Here is a 20208-nt window from a genome sequence, read left to right on the forward strand (position 1 = left end):
TTCTGTATGACAGTCTCTAGGTCTGTCCAAGTTTCTGCAAATGGCCCTATTTCATTCCTTTTTATGGTTGAGCAATATTCCATCGTATACAGGTGCCACATCCTCTTTATCCAGTCCTCTGTTGATGGACATTTAGGTTGCTTCCATGTCCTGGCTATTGTAAACAGAGCTGCAATGAGTACTGGGTGCACGCATCTTTTTGAATTATAGTTTTCTTTGGTCATACCCAGGAGTGGGATTGCTGGGTCATGTGGTAGCTCTGTTTTAAGTTTTTTGCAGAACCTCTATTCTGTTCTCTAGAGTGGCTGTACCAGTTTACAATCCCTCCAACAGTGTAAGAGAGTTCCCTTTTCTCCATACCCTCTCCAACATTTGTTGTTTGTAGAATTTCTGATGATGGCCATTCTGACCAGTATGAGGAGATGCTTCATTATAGTTTTGCTTTTAATTTCTCTAGTAATTAGTGATGTTGAGCATTTTTTCATGTGCTTTTTAACCATCTGTATGTCTTTTTTGGAAAAATGTGTGTTTTAGGTCTTCCATCAATTTTTTGATTGGGTTGTTTCTTTTGATATTGAGCTACATGAGCAGTTTGCATATTGCAGAGATTAATCCCTTGTCAGTTCCTTTGTATACAAATATTTTCTCCTATTCTGAGTGTTGTCTTTTCTTTTTGTTTATGGTTTCCTTTCCTGTGAAAAGCCTTTTAAGTTTAATTAGGTCCCATTATTTATTTTTATTTTCCTTACTCTTCAGTTCAGTTCAGTCTTTCAGTCGTGTCTGACTCTTTGCGACCCCATGAACCGCAGCACGCCAGGCCTCCCTGTCCATCACCAACCCCCAGAATCCACCCAAACCCATGTCCATCAAGTCGGTGATGCCATCCAACCATCTCATCCTCTGTCGTCCCCTTCTCCTCCTGTGCTTGGTCTTTCCCTGCATCAGGGTCTTTTCAAATGAGTCAGCTCTTCGCATCAGGTGGCCAAAGTATTGGAGTTTCAGCTTCAACATCAGTCCTTCCTATGAACACCCAGGACTGATCTCCTTTAGGATGGACTGGTTGGATCTCCTTGCAGTCCAAGGGACTCTCAAGAGTCTTCTCCAACACCACAGTTCAAAAGCGTCAATTCTTCTGAGCTCAGCTTTCTTTATAGTCCAACTCTCACATCCATACATGACCACTGGAAAAACCATAGCCTTGACTAGACGGACCTTTGTTGGCAAAGTAAGTCTTAAGAGGTGGGTCAAAAAATATCTTGTTTGGATTTATGTCAAAGAGTATTCTGCCTATGTTTTCCTCTAAGAGTTTTATAATGTCTGGCCTTACATTTAGATCTTTGCTCCACTTTGAGTTTATTTTTAAGTTTTGTGTATGGTTGGTATGTGTCTTTAATGTCATAATTTTTCCAGATTCTTAATAATTGTCTACTTTGCCTTTTGCTGCTTAACCAAAGTGTCTTCTCTAGTCCTAACTTAATCTTCATGTTAAACAGTCTGAACGCGTACGTAATCTCTCTAGGTAAACTCCATGCAGGCAATATTGTATAACTCTTCAGCTCCTAAAATAATACTGTTATTTTCATGTTATTAGAATTTATATCAAATATTATATAATACAAGGAGAAAACGTTTGTGAAATTATAAGTGGTCTCTGGGTAAGACTTAGCAATTCCTAGATATAACAGTAGGTGTGAAGTTTGAAAAGCAGAGTGATATGTGAATGATGTATCAAAATACTTTATGAAACAAATCATCCCACCTCTAAACCCATGGAGCGCTCTTATGGTAGAACAAGCCTGCCTGGGGTTGTATTTTGGTGTTGTCCAGAAAGCAGCACAACACAGTGAAAAACAGAACTGCTCTTCAGCCCACTGTCCCTTATGCAATGCAGAAAACTATTTACAGCATCTAAAATCACCTTTCAACACACTCTCAAAAAGTGATTTTAGGATGAATAATGACCAACTCATTTAATCTAAAATTTAAATAACTTTAATATATTTCTATAACATTTAACATTTCCATAACTTTAAAAGTCAACAACAAATACCAAAGTTAGTGCTGTGTTTTCTATTTACCTATTTATTGATTCACTGGGTGATTCATACACCCCACAGTTATTGAGGACCTCTGAGGTGTATAAAACGCCCTAAGGGAAATATGTGGAAAGACATAGAAGGAAAAAAAGTGCTAGAGCAAAAAATCTTTGGACCTAAAACAAATTTTCTTTCTTACTCTCTTGAAGACAAGACCACCAAAAATATGAAAAGTGGCTGAACAATATGCCCAGTTTCTTGCAGGACTTTTGGTCCTGTCCAGAATTCCCATAAGGCATCTGCCCACACCAAAATGGTCCTTGATAATTTGGTCCTGTCCAGAATTATTTGAAGGACTTCCCTGGTGGTGCAGAGGTTAAGAATCTGCCTGCCAATGCAGGGAGCATGGGTTCAATCCCTGGTCCAGGGAGATCCCACGTGTTGCAAGGCAACTACACGTACAGCACAACTACTGAGCCCACGTGCCCTAGAGCCCACTTGCTCTGCAACAAGAGAAGCCACCACACCGCAAGTATAGAGATGCTCACGCTCACCGCAACTAGAGAAGGCCCAGAGGCAGCAAAAAAACCCAGCTCAGCCAAAATAAATTAAAAAAAAAAAAGCAAAACAACAACAAAACCCAAGGAACAGATATGCTCGTGGACACTTTTTGTTGTTATTATTTAGTCACTCAGTTGTGTCTGACTCTTTTGTGACCCCTTTTACTGTAATCTGCCAAGGATCCTCTGTCCATGGATACTTTAGATAGGAGCAAATTTTAAGGACCTTTTGGAATGGATCAAGTGTTTAAGAACCAAATGTCTTACGGACCAAAATATCCCACACACCAAATGTATTATGACATTTTACATGCTATGTACATATACACATAGTTGCTCAGTTGTGTCTGACTATTTATGACCCGTGGACTACAGCCCACCAGGCTCCTCTCTCCATGGGATTTTCCAGGCAAGAATACTGAAGGGGTACCCATTCCCTTCTCCAGAGATCCTCCTGACCCAGGGATCAAGCTCAGGTCTTATGCATTGCAGGTGGATTCTTTATCTTCTGAACCACCAGAGAAGCTGGGTAGGATCAAACGTCAGCTAACAGCACAGCTTCTGGCAAATGGATATAGTGAAAGGGAAACACAGAGCATGAGGGCAATACTTGACCAGCACTTTTCTTTCCTAGAGACTGAAACAGAAACCTTTCCAACCTGTAAACTGTAAGAATGGAATCAGTACATATTTATTTCTATCTTTCACATTTTATATGAACATTTGATAATCATAATGAAGACCAAGAACTAACATACAATGTTCAAACATTGAAAGTGTGTAGGTGAATCCACCTTAACTATTTCCACCAATTACTGTCACATAATGTTTGGTAAGCCACCTAGTTCTTTAACTTTGTATTTATTATCTGAAAGGCAAAGATGTAAATATATGTCTTAAAGAGCAGTCATGAAGAAAGGAAATAATACAGATACCAATTCATGATTGGCATAAAGGAGGGACACAACTAAAAAAAAAAGAAGTTGCATACTTTTTGAAAAAGATCTTTTAAAACCTAGACTAAGATTAAAACAAGATTGTTGTATTCAGTAGTGCCCGTTTTAATCTGATCATTTCTTTGGCCCCAAAAACTCCATTTCCAAAGCTTTCCTATTATTGGAGACCGTATTGAATTACCTTACTCAATCCTGAAGAATTCTCATAATATAAGTAGGTGGTAAAATACCACATTCCCTCTTTTACTGAATCCATGAGTCCCCAGTCACCATTCATTCCTATTCATTCCTCTCATACAGCAAGACACTATAGATTTATAGAGGGGAACGCGGCAATTAAACTTGAAAAGCACAGTTTCCAAGCAGTAATTTATTATGAATATGACTTTCAGGGATGTTAAGTTTATTCTCATTTTTATATGCCTGGAAGACAGAGTTTGAGAAAAATCAACAAATGCATGCACCATATACCTGGCGTTAGTGCTATTATAAATTCTGCCAAAGAGAATTTTTATTTGATAGTGGGTACAAAGTCCATGAGGATTATGTTCTATTGTTCAACTGCCTTTGTTGCCAATTACCGTAAAGTTTTACTAACCCATTCGGAACAGTAAAGGGAGAGATGGGAACTAAGGTTGCATTACACCGATTGATTTCTAGCTGTTACTGTGTGCCCAAGAGGAGCTCTTTTGCGCAATTGTTCATATGCTTGAAGGGTTTCTAGAATACAGCTTGTTCTAGTCTTTTGTTGCTTACTGGGCAGGCAATGATTGCAGAAAAACAAGATTAACTATCATGGGCTTTCTCAGTCTCAACAAAATGCAATTTTCTATAGTTCCACCATGTGGAGGGGTTTGAGGATGGAAGGGAAAGAACTGGCTAATTTAGTAAAGAATGTGAAATTGGTTCAAGAGAATTTAAGGCAGAATTATACTCTTCAATTGAATTGATTGTCCCAGGACTCGGACACAGGCACCGCAACCAACACCAAATGTCTTTTGACTTCATGTATTTGTTTTCTCTGCATCTGAGAAAACAACTTACATATACTGCTGAGCACTCTCCTCTAATTTAGGACACTCCTACACAAATAATAACAGAACCATTAAAGCATTTTCCCACTTTAATTTCATTTAAACAGCCACAGTCTTGCTAAAATGATTAAATTTGTTCTTTTAAAGTAGAGGAGACTTTCTGTAAAGTGATATCTCCCAAATGCAGTACAGTGAAATGAACTTGGTCTTTTAAAGCAGGCATTCATGCATTCAGATTCTGATTTCATTATTAAGTAAGCTATTAAATCTTGGGGTTAATTTGTCTCATATTTGGTCACCAGGGTTATTACACCTATTTTTAGGGAAAATAAAAATCTAATATTTCCCAAATATGATTTTCAAATTACTGTCTTGTATGTAACACTTCTTATGACTGGTTTGGAAGAAAACAAATAATGGGTTTCAGTCTTTTTCTTCTCCACAATGCTTAGTCCAGTGTCTGCACAAGATAGACACGAGAGATTCCTCATCTCAAGTCACTGGACAGTGTTATGACCATGGATTACTCTGAAGTAATCACATTTGAGAGTATACTGAGTCCTTCATGATACAAATATAAGTAGACGATAAAGCCTTAAATTTGCAGAGTTACGAATAATACTAATTTATGCTGGGTTTCCATATTATGCCAAAAATTAATATCCTAAAGATTAAAGTGGCATATAATATAAAAATATACTAATCTTTTTTCCATTCAAGAAAACAGCAACTAATATTTAGACAATTTGAATAGATTTTAATAAACAGAATCAATTATTATTTTTGTACACATTTCCTTAAATAGAAATCCTTAACTGTTTTGTTAAATAGTCCTCATAAGAATCACAGTAGAGATTCCTGAGAAAAGGAGACGTACTAAAGTAAAAACTAATGGATGAAATAGCAAACTAAATAGTCCAGTCAAGGAACTCTAGTTTTAAGAATGGAAGATTACTTTAAAACTGGCATCTGGCTAATTTCTGTAGCAGTTAATGTTTTAATCAATGGTTTTGTTGGAAATGGACGTACCTGTGTATGTAAGGAGATGAGAGGGAGACTGAACACTAGGTAAAAATAAAATCTGATAAAATCCTAAAACATACTTCCTTTATATATAAGAAGATTATATTCATATTTTCTTTTTTTCAAATTTACTTATTTATTTTACTTTACAATATATATTGGTTTTGCCATACATTGACATGAATCCACCACAGGTGTACATGTGTTCCCCATCCTGAACCCCTCACCCACTTCCCTCCCCATCCCATCCCTGTGGGTCATCCCAGTGCATCAGCCCCAAGCACCCTGTATCATGCATCGAACCTGGACTGGTGATTCGTTTCACATATGATAATTTACATGTTTCAATGCCATTCTCCCATACCATCCCACCCTCTCCCTCTCCCACAGAGTCTAAAAGACTGTTTTATACATCTGTGTCTCTTTTGCTGTCTTGCATACAGGGTTATCATTACCATCTTTCTAAATTCCATATATATGCGTTAGTATACTGTATTGGTGTTTTTCTTTCTGGCTTACTTCACTCTGTATAATAGGCTCCAGTTTTACCCACCTCAATACCTCATTCTAATTTGGTATACATTTGAATACATTGATTCAAATGTATTCTTTTTAATGGCTGAATAATACTCCATTGTGTATATGTACCACAGCTTTTTTATCCATTCATCTGCTGATGGACATCTAGGTTGCTTCCATGTCCTGGCTATTATAAACAGTGCTGCAATGAACATTGGGGTACACGTGTCTCTTTCAATTCTGGCTTTAAATTAGAGGAATTTCTCTTTATTCATGGACCAAGACAGATGAAGAGTGTTTGTACAACAGAATATGGAGATATGGAGAGTACAATCTAAACAAGAGTATAATATTTCCACCTTCAAATCTAAATATTTCAAACTAGAGTCATTTACTAATCCTACCAGCTGTTTCTCTGATAATGCCTGTTGTGACTAATGAACACTGGCATTTCATGGCCACTCCAAAGTGCATCTACCATTCTGAGCATCCTTTTCTTCACCTCCCTCTGGCCAGGAGCATATCTGGCCTCTAAAGCTCATCAATCCTACTTGTAAAATAGCAACTGGAATATATCCCCATCTCCCCTGCTAGTGCAAGAGTTCCAACTCTCATCAGCTTTCACCTTGAATGTTGAAATCGTTTCTCAGTTGGTAGCAGAATTGTCTTTATGAAACATGGACTGGTCATATCGCATATATATGTTAAAATTTTCAATACTGTTATTTACAAAAAATATTTTAATATGTTAAAATGATTTTTAAAATGTCCCCCAGAATTTGACTAATCTCCCTTCCTGCCGTAGTTTCAGTAAGCACGCCAACATCTAGATAAGTTAGATGCCTCTGCTTTCCCTGTAGTAATATGCTCTTGTCATATCACCGTGTGTACATTTCACATACCTCTCTTCACTGTGCATTTCTAAACATCTTTCAAATTTTAACTTATATGAAGATGTTTTCAATCCCAGACTCAGAAGGAAGATAATCCATGGCATAGCCCAGTTTTGATGTTCCCACATCACTTTTTTCTACCTCATTTACAAAATTTGCTAGCCAATGAATCAGTTGACCACTAAACTCCAAACTCCATAAAAATAGTCTCTGCCCTACTCATCCTATTATTTCTATCCCTTAAAAAGACATGACACAAATAAATAGGAAATAAATACTTGTAAAGTGAATGAATAATCATTAATGAGATCAAATGTTTCAAGTGGTGTCTCTTGACAGTGTGGTTTTGAAGTTCAATCTATAAATTTCAATAAGCAATAGACAAAGATATGAAACATCAATAAGTGAAGTTTCCATAGAAAGCATTAGATCAGACAAAATCATAATGTCTCTAGTTAAATGCCCAAATCTATTCTTGTAGATGCTGAATACCTAGAACTCCTTCAACCACTGTTTAAGAGACAGAGTTACTACAATGATGTCCTTTTTCTCATTTTTTACCAAGCATTTTTTTGAATACTATCAACATGACACCTCTTATGGATTAGTGGCTCAATAATTAAGAACTCTTGATGAATATCTCATATGTGTCATAATATACAAGTTTATTTAATATATTTTTAAATTATTTTTTTTCTCTTAAATGGGAGTATTTTAGCACTTGGAAATGATTCAGCTTTATCCTGTCCTATTTTAGATGTTAGCTGGTCCATAAATTTCACAATGGCTTATATCTATTTTAATTACAATTATAAAAGACCAATTTAGTTGTATTTATACCCAGCAACTCTATCTATAATGTTCTTAATTAAGCATTACTTTAGCAGATTTATTAACAGAAGCACTTTCCCCAATTTATTTCTTGGAGCCTAAGAGAAATTTCAGAATCAAATATATTTTTAAAACCCAGCAGATGGCAGTACAATGCTGGCTTTAAGATTAAGACCAATAACAAAAAGAAAAAAAAATGCTATTGAGCTTAAAGATTTTCCAAAAACTTTAAACTGTCATTATTATTCTAATCATAAAGAAACATATTGAAATTCTCACATTGCTCAGAAAATTAAAAACATATGTGGTTATCCAGTGGGCATATATTATTAGGATTGAACCTAAATTTTCCAAGTCAATTTCTAGAAGCAAAATATGTTTCTCAGTCCATCTTTATATTTAGCAATGTGGAAAGAAGCAGGTGAAGGACAGGACAGGCTGAGAGGTGCAAATTTATCAGATCCTGGTCAGAGTATGACATGGAATCCTTCAGGGGGATGTTTGCAACTTTCCCCCTAAGAAACCCTGACCCAAGAAGCTGTGGGAGAGGGGGGGGATGATTTGGGAGAATGGCATTCAAACATGTATAATATCATATAAGAAACAAATAAAAAAATAATAAAAAATAAAAGTATATAACATATTAAAAAAAAAAGAAGAAGCAGCAAGGAGATAATGAACAGAAGAAAACCATTGGGTTTTCTTGTTCAATGTACTGTGGATTTTAAGTTTCATTTTACTATAAAATAGTTTTCATTGACAAATTTTATTCTACAGGATGCAAACCTTAACTTCAACCACTATATTTTCAAGTCATAAGTTTATAAGTAAATGAAGTGGCTATTAGATACTGTAGATGATGAGATATACATTTTAGCAAATTGTCCCACATTACACATAACAATCCTAGGAGGTGTAAATACTGGGGACTAAATGTCCAAACTGTAGCATTCGTTTATCAAGATTAAAAATCAACAAAGTAGGGGCTTCCCTGATGGCTCAGTGGTAAAGAATCCACCTGCCAATCCAGGAGACACAGGTTTGGTCCCTGATCCAGGAAGATCCAACATGCCTCAGAGCAACTAAGCCCATGCCCCCACAGATACTGAGCCTGTGCTCTAGAGCCGGGGAGCCAGAACTACTGAAGTCCACGTGCCCTAAAGCCCATTCTCCCTCCACAACAAGAAAAGCCACCACAATGAGAAGCCTGCACTCTGCAACTAGAGAGCAGCCGCACTTGCCACAACTAGAGAAAGCCCGTGCATCAGCAAAGACCCAGCACACTCAACCGAAAGCAAATGAATAAATAGACAACCTTTTTAGAAAATCAACAAAGTAAGCACCATATTTAATATCTACAAAAAATATGTATCATTTCTTCAAAATTTAAAACCGTAAGATCAATTCATTAAATGAAATAAATATTTGGGGGGGAAGTTGAAATAATTATAAGTAGGCATATACTTACTTGGGCTTCCCTTGTGGCTCAGCTAGTAAAGAATCCTCCTGTAATGAGGGAGACCTGGGTTTGATCCCTGGGTTGGGAAGATTCTCTGAAGAAGGAAAAGGCTACCCACTCCAGTATGCTGGTCTGGAAAATTCCATGGACTGTATACTCCATGGGTCTGCAAAGAGTCAGACACAACTGAGCGACTTTCACTTTCACTTTCAAGTATATACTTACCTAAATGACAAAGAATACATCATAACCTTTAAATTCAACCTTTTTTTTTTTAAAGGAAATGTCTCAACAGAGTGCCCACCTGATTCGAGGTTGTGTGCTGATGCTCTAAAGTGCATAGCAATTGATTTATTTTGTGATGGAGAATTAAACTGTCCAGATGGCTCTGATGAAGACAATCAAACTTGTGGTAAGTGATCCACTTCCCTCCCTCACTGTGTCCACACACACACACACACACACACACACACACACACTCACACACACACACTCACACACACACCCCTCAGGTGCCAGAAATTACCAGAGATTGAGATATACCTTAGTCATGTTTATGATTTAAGACAAAAATCTAAAAGCAATCATATTAATATTCTTAAACTTTGTCTTTAACTCAGGAATCATCACTCCTTAATTCAAATTGTTGCCTTTATTCAACTTTTGGCAAAGAAACAAAAAATAGGTAAAAAGTGTACTTGAGTTGTAGTTCTGTGAGTAAAGGAAATCAGTTAAGAATAAGATCTTCATGTCTGTTAAACTAAATATCTGTTTTGTTTTGTTTTGTTGTAAATACTGGCATTTGTTTAGAGTGCTAATAGTTTTTTAAATCACTATTATTACTATTAGTTAACACTTAAGTAACACTTACTAAATGCCAAACGTAGCTGTAATTTAAACATATTTCTTTTTTGGCTTATTTCTTCATTTTATTGCCTGGGTAATATAATGTATATACGACTGGTAAGTAATGTGAGGAACTATTTGAACAATTCTAACCTACAATTTATTCTTGAAAAATTAAACAGCAGGAATTGAGCAATTTTTTGGTATAGTTTATAATCAGTTTAAAAATTGACCATGAGCACAGCTAGTTCCTGAAATGTATAAAGACTTTAGTTACAATTTACTTCACTTTATTTGTTATACTTTGCTCTTATTTTTGATATTAATTGAAGACAAATGCTCAAATACCAACTGAAGTTTTAAAAATTACCTATCCACTCAGGATATACTTGAAAAGATAGGCAGTTGGTCTGTTTCCCAGAACCAACTCAAAAACCAGCAACTTGACTAAAGTGTCTTCAACTAAACACTCCTAGTCCAAATGTTCTTGGATAAAATTCAAACTTCAAAGTTTAACCGCATACTTTGAAGTGCTCTCAGAGCATACTGGAAGAAAGTGCAGGCTACAGAATATTTTTTAATCTATTTTATATAACTAAATTACTCAAAGAAGAAGAAAGCAATGTCTTTGTTTGCTCTGGTTTTCAGGCAGTTTAAAAACCTTTTCAGTGGGAATATGATACAAGTGTGCCATCATGAGGTAATAGAGGTGATGTTCCCCCAATTTATATTTCAAAAATTATGTGTATCAAAGTGAGCCACGTACCTTTAAGTCTATACGATGCTGATCACTAACTGTAAATGGGGAGAAATATCTAAGATATGTAATCAGAAAATGAACCATACCTGTTATGTGCTCTCCACTGTTACAGAGTTTACAATTTTCATAACAAATTAGTATCCATGCATATCAAATAATAACCATAGAAATACACTATATGTGGCAACTTGTCCTGAAGTAAGTTATAAGGCCATGAATTATGTTTCTAAGTCACTCTAAACTCATGACATGAACTTCAGTATTAGAACTGAAATCTCTAATTATGAGTATGTGTTTGCATTAAATACATAATCAAACAGCATTATTACTTTTCAATATCATGAAGGTTTTGTGTTAATTGAAACTTACTATCAATTCACCATCCAAGTCACTAACTTTCTGAAGCCTATAGATCCTTGTCTGTCATTTTTCTTGATTCTCTTTATTATTTGCACTTTAAAGTTAGCACTGTATCTTTTTTTTTTTTTGCAAAACAAGTTAAAGTCTTTGTGGAATAAAGAAGAGAAAAAATCAATCAACTACTCTATCTTTATCCAGGATTTACTGTCATATAGGTTGTTTTATTCATTATTTGGATTCCCTGTTGGCTCAGATGGTAAAGAATCCACCCACAATGCAGGAGACCCCGGGTTCATTTATTTAGTCAGATCCCTGGGGTGGGAAGATCCCTTTGAAAAGGAAATGGCAACCCACTCCTATATTTTTGCCTGGAGAGTTCCATTGCCAGAGGAGCCTGGTAGGCTACAGTTCATGGGGTTACAAAGTGTCAGACATGACTTAGCGACTAACATTTTCACTCTCACACTTTCATTCATTACTTAATCATAAATGATTGTGAGTACTTCACCTCAGCCCCACTTCAAACTTGTGCTCAAATTGTAGCATAATTTCTAGAAGAAAGCCCTGTCCATCAATTTACATTCACTGAAAGATGATTTTAAGAGAACTATCTGTGTGAAACTGACCTATGCTCTCTCTTCTCTCCCTTATTCCTCCATCTGTGAGCTCTAATTCTAGTTGGTGTTATTAATAGAGTCATATTAATGTTAACTTCCTAAACAGCTTTCTTTTTAGGCTTTAATTATTTAGGTTTTCATAACTTATAGCTGACGATAGCAGAACCAAGATTTCTTTAAACTGTTCTTTTCTTCTGATGAGGATTGAATCAGCAGGAAAGTTCACTTTTTAGCTGACCTGTGAGAAGAAAAACTGCTGACCCATACCCTTCAGGCCAATGTTCAGGCCTATTTTGAAAGCTGGCAAGTGTCTCCATAGGTTGTTTGTCTGTCTCATATGTACATGCAAAATAGACTTGAGTGGATGGGCAGAGATCACGTTTGATTTGTGTGTGTGTGTGTGTGAGATAGACACTCAGTAATGTCCAACTCTTTACTACCCTATGGACTGTAGCCCGCCAGGCTCTTCTGTCCCTGGAATTCTCCAGGAAAGAATAATACTGGAGTGGGTTGTCGTGCCCTTTTCCAGTTCGATGTATATTCCTGGAGAAGTCAGTGTACTGAGCAAACACACTACTAAAAAATAATGAGCCAGCAGAGGGAGCCCTCAGTGGGTCCTAAGAACACACCTATATGAATCCCATTCCATTATACTCAATTTTGGATAGTGCAATAGAATGGCTGAGAGTATGATATTGGACAGGTTCATTTATCTCCCACTGAGAGTTTTTTCCTAGCACCACACTAAAAAGCACTTTGTAGTCTAAAAAATTATAATCCTGAATACTTAGTAATCGTACTCAGCATGGCTGGGTTATATCTGTTTTTCCAGAAGTATGCCCTGCTTCATGTCTTATTGTAACATTCAGTTCTATTCAGTCGCTCAGTCGTGTCCGACTCTGCAACCCCATAGACTGCAGCGTGCCAGGCTTCTCTGTCCATCACCAGCTCCCAGGGCTTGCTCAAACTCATGTCCATCGAGTCGGTGATGCCATCCAACCATCTCATCCTCTGTCGTCCCCTTCTCCTCCTGCCTTCAATCTTTCCCAGCATCAGGGTCTTTTCTAAGGAGTCAGTTCTTCGCATCAGGTGGCCAAATTACTGGGGCTTCAGCTTCAACATCAGCCCTTCCACTGAGTATTCCTGACTGATTTCCTTTAGGATGGACTGGTTGGATCTCCTTGCAGTCCAAGTGACTCTCAAGAGTCTTCTCCAACACCACAGTTCAAAAGCATCAATTCTTTGGCTGCAGCTTTCTTTATAGTCCAACTCTTACATCCAGACATGACTACTAGAAAAACCACAGCTTTGACTAGATGGATCTTTGTTGGCAAAGTGATGTCTCTGCTTTTTAAGATGCTGTCTAGGTTTGTCATAGCTGTTATAAGTAGTTCAATACTATTGTAACTTTATTTTAAATGCCTTCAGGAATGTTCTTCTTAATCTTTTCTCAAATGCAGAAATTCCCAAAGTTCCTTTAGAGCATAAATTGATCTATAGAGTATCCATTTCCACTAAAACTCAGCAACTTAATAGAAAACTGAACATACAAACTGATCGTGTCCTTAAGGGCAAACTAAATATTATGAAAGAGGAGAGTGAAAGAGCTGGTTTAAAACTCAACATTCAAAAAATGAAGATCATGGCATCTGGTCCCATCACTTCATGGCAAATAGATGGGGAAACAGTGACAGACTTTATTTTCTTGGGGTCCAAAATCACTGTGGATAGTGACTGCAGATATGAAATTCAAAGAAGTTGAATTGCTCCTTGCTCCTTGGAAAGAGAGCTGTGACAAACCTAAAGAGCATATTAAAAAAACATCACTTTGCTGACAAAGGTCCATCTAGTCAAAGCCATAGTTTTTCCAGTAGTCTTGTATGGATGTGAGAGATGGACCCTAAAGAAGGCTGAGCACTGAAGAACTGATACTTTTGAACTGTGATGTTGGAGAAGACTCTTGAGAGCCCCCTTGGACTGCAAGGAGATCAAACGAGTCAATTCTAAAGGAAATCAGTCCTGAATATTCATTGGAAGGACTGATGCTGAAGCTGAAACTCCAATACTTTGGCCACCTGCTGCGAAGAAATGACTCATTGGAAAAGACCCTGATGTTGGGAAAGATTGAAAGCGGGAGGAGAAGGGGACAACAAAGGATGAGATGGTTGGATGGCATCACCAACTCGATGGACATGAGTTTGAGCAAGCTCTAGGAGATAGCAAAGGACAGGGAAAGCTGGTGTGCTGCAGTCCCTGGGGTTGCAAAGAGTCAGATACGGCTTAGTGACTGAACAACAACAAAAAATACTATGATAAGTAATCTTAACAATATAAGACAATTACAATTTATCACTGACACTATAATTCAAGAAAGGTGGCAAGAGGCCCTGCTCTGAAGCATTCAGGGTTCCAGTGTCTCCACCATACCTTTTGAGCCAAGTTCTCCCCTGGATTCTTTGCAACCTGCTGACAGACAATGGAAGAATGTTACAGAAGATCTTTTTAGAAATCATATCTGGAAATAAATACAATCATTTCCACCATAGTTTATTAACCAGACTCTGTCATGTGACCCATTTGGAGGTATGCAATCTAGTCATGAACCTAGAAAGGGACTGTGTAAAGGTATAGCAAACATACAACCATCTTTGCCAACAGGGACATAATTCACTTTTTTTTTTTAATTTATTAATCCTGTTGTGCAGCCCAAAGCTGTTGATACCTTTCCCCACAAATATGTAGTGAGTGGACGAAGCTGCTGCTGCTACTGCTAAGTCACTTCAGTCGTGTCCGACCCTGTGCAACCCCACAGACGGGAGCCCTTCAGGCTACACTGTCCCTGGGATTCTCCAGGCAAGAGCACTGGAGTAGGTTGCCATTTCCTTCTCCAATGTGTGAAAGTGAAAATTGAAAGTGAAGTTGTTCAGTTGTGTCTGACTCTTGGCGACCCCATGGACTGCAGCCTACCGGGCACCTCAGTCCATGGGATTTTCCAGACAAGAGTACTGGAGTGAGTTGCCATTGCCTTCTCTGGAGTGGATGAGGAGGATTACTAAAATATAAGCTTTGCAAATAGGATTTATACATTCTAAAACTGGTCTTGTTTTGTTCCCTTTTTTACTCCATATGTTTTTTCTTTTTATTTCTCCTGTTTGTTGCGAAGTGCTATTGCAAACGTGATCTATATTATAATTTTAAAAACACTGGATTGATTAAATTCTTTTAATTTCCTCTTTCATTTGCAGTCTCTCTCTCTCTCACACACACACACACATCCCTGCTTTTCAACTCAAAGAGATTTGAGTGATATCATTATGATAGCTTTATATATTGTAGTATTAAGATAATATTAGGTATTGGGTAAGACTGCCTGTCTTTGAAGCGTTGTTTATAAGATGGGAGAACTTATGCTAGTTATTGAACCCTTCTGTACCTCAGTTTCCCCACCTAAAACATCATAAGTTTGTGGTGAAGAAAACACATTAATACTTATGAAGTGACCTTAGGGAAAGGCCAGTACTTAAGAAATACTCCACCAATGCTAGCAGCTGTACTTTATTGCTGGTAGGATTAATTGCTCTTCCTCACTGAGTTCCTGAGTATCATAGTTTAAATATAAACTATTTACAATAGTAGTGGATTTTCATGCATTGCCAATAATCTTGGAGTCCACATGTTTCTTTACAAACTGTGATTAAAAGGCTCCATATATCATTTAAAATACAAGCAGACATTATTCTTACTTTTATGATCAATGAAGCTAAGGGATTAATAGTCTCATTTCTTTGGTGTGGTTTGTGACAGACAGCTTTGAATGAACAAGGGAGTTTTTTTACAACTAGAAAATTGTTTAGTTCTGCCTTAAAAAGTCATATTTTCACTGTTTACTTTCAAATCATATAAACTAGCCTTAATTGTCCTTTTTGCTCCGGTAAGTATAACACACCAACTGAGTCTGTTCTCTCAACAAATCACAGATTTTTCCCTTTTATTTCCTGAAATCTGTGATATTAGGTTATTATCTTTTCTGTTCTTAATTTGTTCTTTTTTTCTTTCTTTTGTCACCTTCTGGGAACTAGGCTACAACAATCCCATTCATAATCCAATACAGTTAACTCCTACGGCATTGTTCTTAACAGACTTTGAATCTTAAAATGTACCTACCTTTTTTTATGCCTTTACCTAATTTGCCCAAAGTAGTAAAAAGTCAACCAAAACACAAGATTTTTACCTAGATTTCCATGCGCTGATCAATTTCTTTCTTTTGTTCATGTAAAATATTTCATGTCACGTAATAGCTTATATTTTATAATTTGACAGCATTTTTGTATAATGTTAGAATGGTTTTTTCCATCTATCAATTTAGGATTAGCTTATGCTAGCACTCAGATTGCAAGACCAGCAAGCTGATTTTGATAAATTTCCTTGATTTCCCTGCCCTCCATCAACACGTCTGGCATATGAGGAATTAACAACATGCCAAGAGATAAAGGACACATTTTAGAAGTCTTTATTTTAGAATATAATATCAATACGACTAAGTATACAGAAAATAACCTAAGAAAAAAATTAATGTTATTTTTAATACATATGATATATAGCAAGTATAAAATGAAAAGCTGTTAATTCATGACTCCTGGTTCATGCTTTCAAAAAGGTTTACTCTAATTGGAAATGATTCATATGAAAACTAAGATCAGTAGTCGTCGGCGGCGGCGTTGTGAAGTCGCTCAGTCGTGTCTGACTCTTTGCGATCCCATGGACTGTAGTCTACCAGGCTTCTCTGTCCATAGGATTTTCCAGGCAAGAGTACTGGAGTGGGTTGCCATTTCCTTCTCCAGGGGATCTTCCTGACCCAGGGATCGAACCCAGGTCTCCTGCATTACAGGCAGACGCTTTACCCTCTGAGCCACCAGGGAAGATCAGTAGTAATGCATGACATTAAAGAGAATGTCTTCCCAGGTGGTACAGGGGTAAAGAGTCCTCCTGCCAATGCGGGAGATGCAAGTGACACGGGTTTTATTCCTGGGTCGGGAAGTTCCCCTGAAGTAGGAAATGGCAACACAGTCCAATATTCTTGCCTGGAGAATTCCATGGACAGCAGAGCCTGATGGGCTAGAGTCCACAGGGTTGCAAAGAGTCAGACATGGCTGAGCACTGAACACTCGGACACTCTGACACTTTAACACTTTGACCTGACATAAATATATTCATGCTACATGAATTAAAAGAGAAAAGTGAGTTGCCATAGGAAGGAAAAACACATTCAGAGATCCTGAATGAAAATACTGAACTAGATTGTGAGTTCATATAAAAGGAGCAAAAGTGAAGTCTAGAAGTTGTGTGCAGTAGATTGAATGGAAAGTTCTCTTCAAGCCACTTGCACAGTATGTTTCATTTGCCTGGTCATATTCTGACCATTTTCAGGAAGACAAATCACTTAGTACACGTAGTTGAAACTCACTCTAGCTCCAATTTAATGGGGAAAATAAAATGAAGAACATAGTAGTTATTTGTTTACATATATATTTTTTACAAATGTGGAAGAAGATACTAAAATGCAACTTAGTTATGGGTATTTAGAAATAGAATGCTTTTCTATTTTTATGGACTCTATGATGGGCTGTGTGAAAGTATCTGAAAATAAGTAATAGATTTAAAACATGAAATTTGATCTACTTCCATTCGATCATTTTGGTTTTGTGAAATAGCCTCCTATAGATTTAGTCATGAGTGTTCTATGAAGATTCATTAGCCAGTTTGAATCCCATTTCATTTGTGAAATACTTCCAAGATGGTTTTTGTCTGACATTAATTTCCTCTTTTTCACAGCCACAGCTTGTGATGGAAGATTTTTGTTGACTGGATCTTCTGGATCCTTTGAGGCTCTCCATTATCCCAAGCCTTCTAATAATACAAGCGCTGTTTGTCGGTGGATTATACGGTAATAGTGAGTGAAGTCACTCAGTGGTGTCCAACTCTTTGCAACCCCATGGACACCAGGCTCCTCCGTCCATGGGATTTTCTAGGCAAGAGTACTGGAATGGGTTGCCATTCCCTTCTCCAGGGAACTTCCCGACCCAGGGATCCAACCCAGGTCTCCCACATTGTAGACAGACGCTTTACCATCTGAGCCACCAGGGAAACCACCTTTTATTCCATGTACTTAAGTCATAAAGCCTTTCTCTAATGCAGGAAGTCTTAGCATCTTTACTAATGCATTTATTTTCTAGACAGCTGTTTCCATTAGCTACAAAGCAAAGTCTTCCTATCTGATATACTGTCCAAGAAGTTTCTCTCTCATTCTCAACCTTTTAAAAAGGAATTTTGCCCTATAAATGGGGCCATCTCATTAGGCTCTGTAGCAAGTTTTTTTCTTTTTTCCCCCATATGGTTGTCACAAATGAAGTGCTACCAAAATGAACAGCAGACCTGTGTATCTGTATATCACAAGAAACCATATTTCCTTCAGCTGCATCCTGACTGCAGAATAGTTCCTTTCTCATTATGCTTTGTATCTGTATGAAATCTCCTATGTTGTGATTTGGTCATGCAGATCAAGATCTGGGACACCCTCTATACTCATCCTCTTTGCTGTATCTTGAATAACACTTAGTTCACTTAATATATATTTGACCTCCAACTCTTAATTCCATTGATGAATGCAATCATTATGATAATCAAAATAATCAAACTGCTGATAGCTGGTCTACCTTAATATATGCCTAAGCATTTTTCACAGAGGAGTAATGTTTCTCCCAGATATTCCAAGAGAAGTATCATTTGTACTCAAATAAATATAAGCAATACTGAAATAAGCTCATTGCAATCTTTTAAAGTGCAAAACTTCTCATAGCCTTAGATAAGTTAAGATGCAAGTAAATCTCCCCCCAAATATACAGTTGACCTTGAACACAGAAGGCATAGAGGTGCCAACACCCTGTGCAGTCAAAATCTGTGTATAACATTATAGTTGGCCCTCTGTTCTGTAGTTCCCTATGGTTTGTGTAGTGTTGCAATATGCACTTTTTGAAAAAATAAAAATCCACATATAAGTGGACCCACATTCTTCAAGCCAGTACTGTCCAGGAGTCAACTGTATATTTTCTATTAAGCCACTGAAATTTCCCCCCCGCCCCCCAGAGTATTCAACATGCATGCTCTGTGGAATTCACTTTGAGAAACAAATTCTAATTAGCTCATTTTTCTTAACAGCTGGAAGGGATTTTGGTTTCCCAATCTGACCTACCATATATTTATTATAATCATTATGACTACTCAATAGAAAATGGGGAATCGATATATCAACTGATCAGACAAGGTTAAAAGACAGAGCCTCAGGTTCTTGCCAAACAAGTGATAGGAAATGGCCCCATAAATACATGAGTTCTTTTCCTGTGTAGACATATTCCAGAGAGGACATGAGGTACGAAGGGAAGATTGTTCTAAACACATTGGCATTATTCAGGGAACAAAGAACATGCTGTTCTGTTTAAATAATTTCTATTTTGGAGCTCAGCCCCATGTAAGTTATGTGATATAACTAGAAGCACACTTTCTTCTTGTCAGTGCTCTAAACAACATGTTGTTGCTGTTGTTTAATCGCTAAGACGTGTCCAATTCTTGCTACCCCATGGAACATTACCCACTAGGCTCCTTTGTCTATGGTATTTCCCAGGCAAGAATACTTGAGTAGATTGTCATTTCCTTCTCCAGGGAATCTTCCTGACCCAGGGAACAAACCTGTGTCTCCAGCATGGGCAGGTAGATTCTTTACCACTAAGCCACCTGGGAAGTACCTAAACAGCACACTATTTGTGTGCAAAAGATAAGATTTTGCATATTAAAAATGGCAGTTCTAAGTAATTCTCAAGTGAAAATTTTTAAAAATTTAATATTTATTTAAAAATATTAGGACATCATTTCTGATAATCACATTTAAAAAGATTTATAAATGGCTATTTGTACTGTTTTTAGTACAATGAAAAATATTCCATTCTTTACCTAAAATGTCAGCAGAGAGTCTTAGAAAAATCTTAAATTACTTCCTTTAAAAAAGGAAATAAAATGAATTCTAACTGACCTATGATGCCTTCATAACTGCACAATGATTTCTTCATGAAATCTTTGGAACTTTACTAATACTAAATAGTACTAATTTAATTTGTATGTAATTAATATTTAATCATCCTCCACTTCTTAGTAAAACTATGTCAAGTCTTCAGGGAAGTTTATAAGCAGACCACAATAAACAATATTATTTTTTCTGCAATAGTAATATTATTTATGCATAATCAAATTTATGTTAATTAAA

General features: G+C 37.0%; 1 protein-coding gene across 1 annotated transcript in view; it reads left to right on the forward strand.

Annotated features, from left to right (window-relative positions):
• TMPRSS15 (transmembrane serine protease 15) overlaps positions 1–20208 on the forward strand; it is a 144192-nt gene that overhangs the window by 15844 nt on the left and 108140 nt on the right. Inside the window, exons 6-7 of the mRNA XM_044939908.2 lie at positions 9592–9723; positions 17727–17838. Of these exons, the coding sequence (XP_044795843.2) occupies positions 9592–9723; positions 17727–17838 (244 nt within the window). The remainder of the gene's footprint in view (positions 1–9591; positions 9724–17726; positions 17839–20208) is intronic.

Source organism: Bubalus bubalis, chromosome 1, assembly GCF_019923935.1.
Source record: "Bubalus bubalis isolate 160015118507 breed Murrah chromosome 1, NDDB_SH_1, whole genome shotgun sequence".
NCBI lineage: Eukaryota > Metazoa > Chordata > Mammalia > Artiodactyla > Bovidae > Bubalus > Bubalus bubalis.